This window comes from Rhagoletis zephyria, unplaced genomic scaffold (assembly GCF_001687245.7).
Source record: "Rhagoletis zephyria isolate East Lansing unplaced genomic scaffold, Rhagoletis_zephyria_1.1 Rzeph_scaffold_02180, whole genome shotgun sequence".
Lineage (NCBI taxonomy): Eukaryota > Metazoa > Arthropoda > Insecta > Diptera > Tephritidae > Rhagoletis > Rhagoletis zephyria.
The window spans coordinates 35,758-37,462 of NW_016159264.1; the positions used below are offsets into that span (position 1 = coordinate 35,758).

Sequence of the window (1,705 nt, forward strand, 5' to 3'; positions counted from 1 at the left end):
TGGCAGTGTTCTCTATGTATATACACACATATATAAAATAAAATTGTCGAACATACTTTGTATGGAAAAAACATGAAACACCTTCAACCCAAAAAAAAAATCTCAGAAATCAACGAGATTTTTTACCAACATGAAACTTGCTCTTCGTTATACTAGAATTAAATGGGCTACAAAACTGCATACCAAATTTTTTTCTATTTTTTATGATTAAAAAATTTTAAATTTTGATGAAATTTTGCAGAATTTTTTATTATTTTTTACACAAAGTTTGAAATGTAAAACTTTTATAAAAAAATAAAAAAAAACAACATTGGAATTGATTATATGAAAAAAATTTTAACCAACACTTTATTGTGTCTGCAATATTTTAATGCAATTCCATTAAAAAAAGTGGATCATTATGCCTTCAAATACGCATCCTAATCCATCATTTTGTACAAAATTGTAATCTTAAGGAATTTTTGTAGAAATGTGTATTGGGTATGAATTCCTAATCAACAAACAAACTGCCCATACGTCATCTGAGACTACACGCGCCGGCTAGCTGGCTAATTGCACTCTTTTGCCTGCTCTGCACAAAGCTAATCGGGAAGATCGGAAAGTTTATGTCGAACCCGTTCGAGCATAGTTTAGTTCTAACTGTATGTACGTGCAGTTCGGTCTGCGGCAAGGCCTACATACATATATAAAGTATCGGTAGATATTCACCACTCCTAAATATTAGTTAGCAGTAGCACTTAACTCGCGTATATGTGTACATAGTATGTATGTTTGTTGGATGTACATACATACGTAAATATGTATGTATGTATGTAACCAAGAAGATCGCTCTTGAGTTGGCCTGGTATGTTTTGGTATGTTTGAGATGGACACGGGACCGAATGAGCGTAACACTCTGTTAGCTAAAAATTTGCGTGCACGAAAATACGTTCAGACCGGAAGTATCAGTAGTGTAGAGCAATCGAGTGATATGGCATCGGATGTGTCTGTAACATCGGCTGCTGAGTCCGCGGACTTTGAAGGTTCTGTTGAATCGATGACATCGATCACATCAAGCGATCTGGATGAGTTCAATTGGAGGCGCCTGCGGTTTTACTTGGTGGAGCCGATGGTGTTCATTCTGTTGTTTGCCTACAACTTATCGGGTACTGCGTTTTTTAAATTTTTATATTCAAACAAATTTATGCTTGTTTTCTTCGGCTTTTTAGACACAATTTTGAAAAATCAAATAATTTACCAAACCTGCACTGCTATCTTCTATTTCAACGAGACGGATTGTCGCCAATTGGGCACAAAAAATGCCAGTGAACACATTCAGGTAAGGGCCGAGGAGGAATACTACATACATATGTACAGTGAGTTATGAAATTCCAAAAATAAAACGAAGCTAATTACTTTCTAAAAATTCTGAATGAAAAATTTTCTCTGAACTGTAGACTTTTTTCCTGTTAAACTTACTCCTTATGGCGTTTTGCCTTCTCAGTGTCCTCTACGCATAAATACTAAGGAAAGGGCACTGAGAAGGCAACATTTTTCGGGGGAAAGGAAAACGGAATTAGTGAATTGGAAAAATCACTCGGAGGTAGAAAGTTTAATAGTTGTTTAATTCTCACACCAAAATTATTCCAGGCAAAAGATTTGCAGATTATCACACAAATGTTGGAATTTAAATCTTTACCTCGACTTCGATTCGCAATCGGAGGTT

General features: G+C 35.4%; 1 protein-coding gene across 1 annotated transcript in view; it reads left to right on the forward strand.

The window, feature by feature from the left end:
• The first annotated feature begins 566 nt into the window (after positions 1-566).
• LOC108366178 (uncharacterized) overlaps positions 567-1,705 on the forward strand; it is a 1,985-nt gene continuing 846 nt past the window's right edge. Inside the window, exons 1-3 of the mRNA XM_017620495.1 lie at positions 567-1,145; positions 1,209-1,318; positions 1,630-1,702. Coding sequence (XP_017475984.1) covers positions 857-1,145; positions 1,209-1,318; positions 1,630-1,702 — 472 coding nt within the window. The 5' untranslated portion in view covers positions 567-856. The remainder of the gene's footprint in view (positions 1,146-1,208; positions 1,319-1,629; positions 1,703-1,705) is intronic.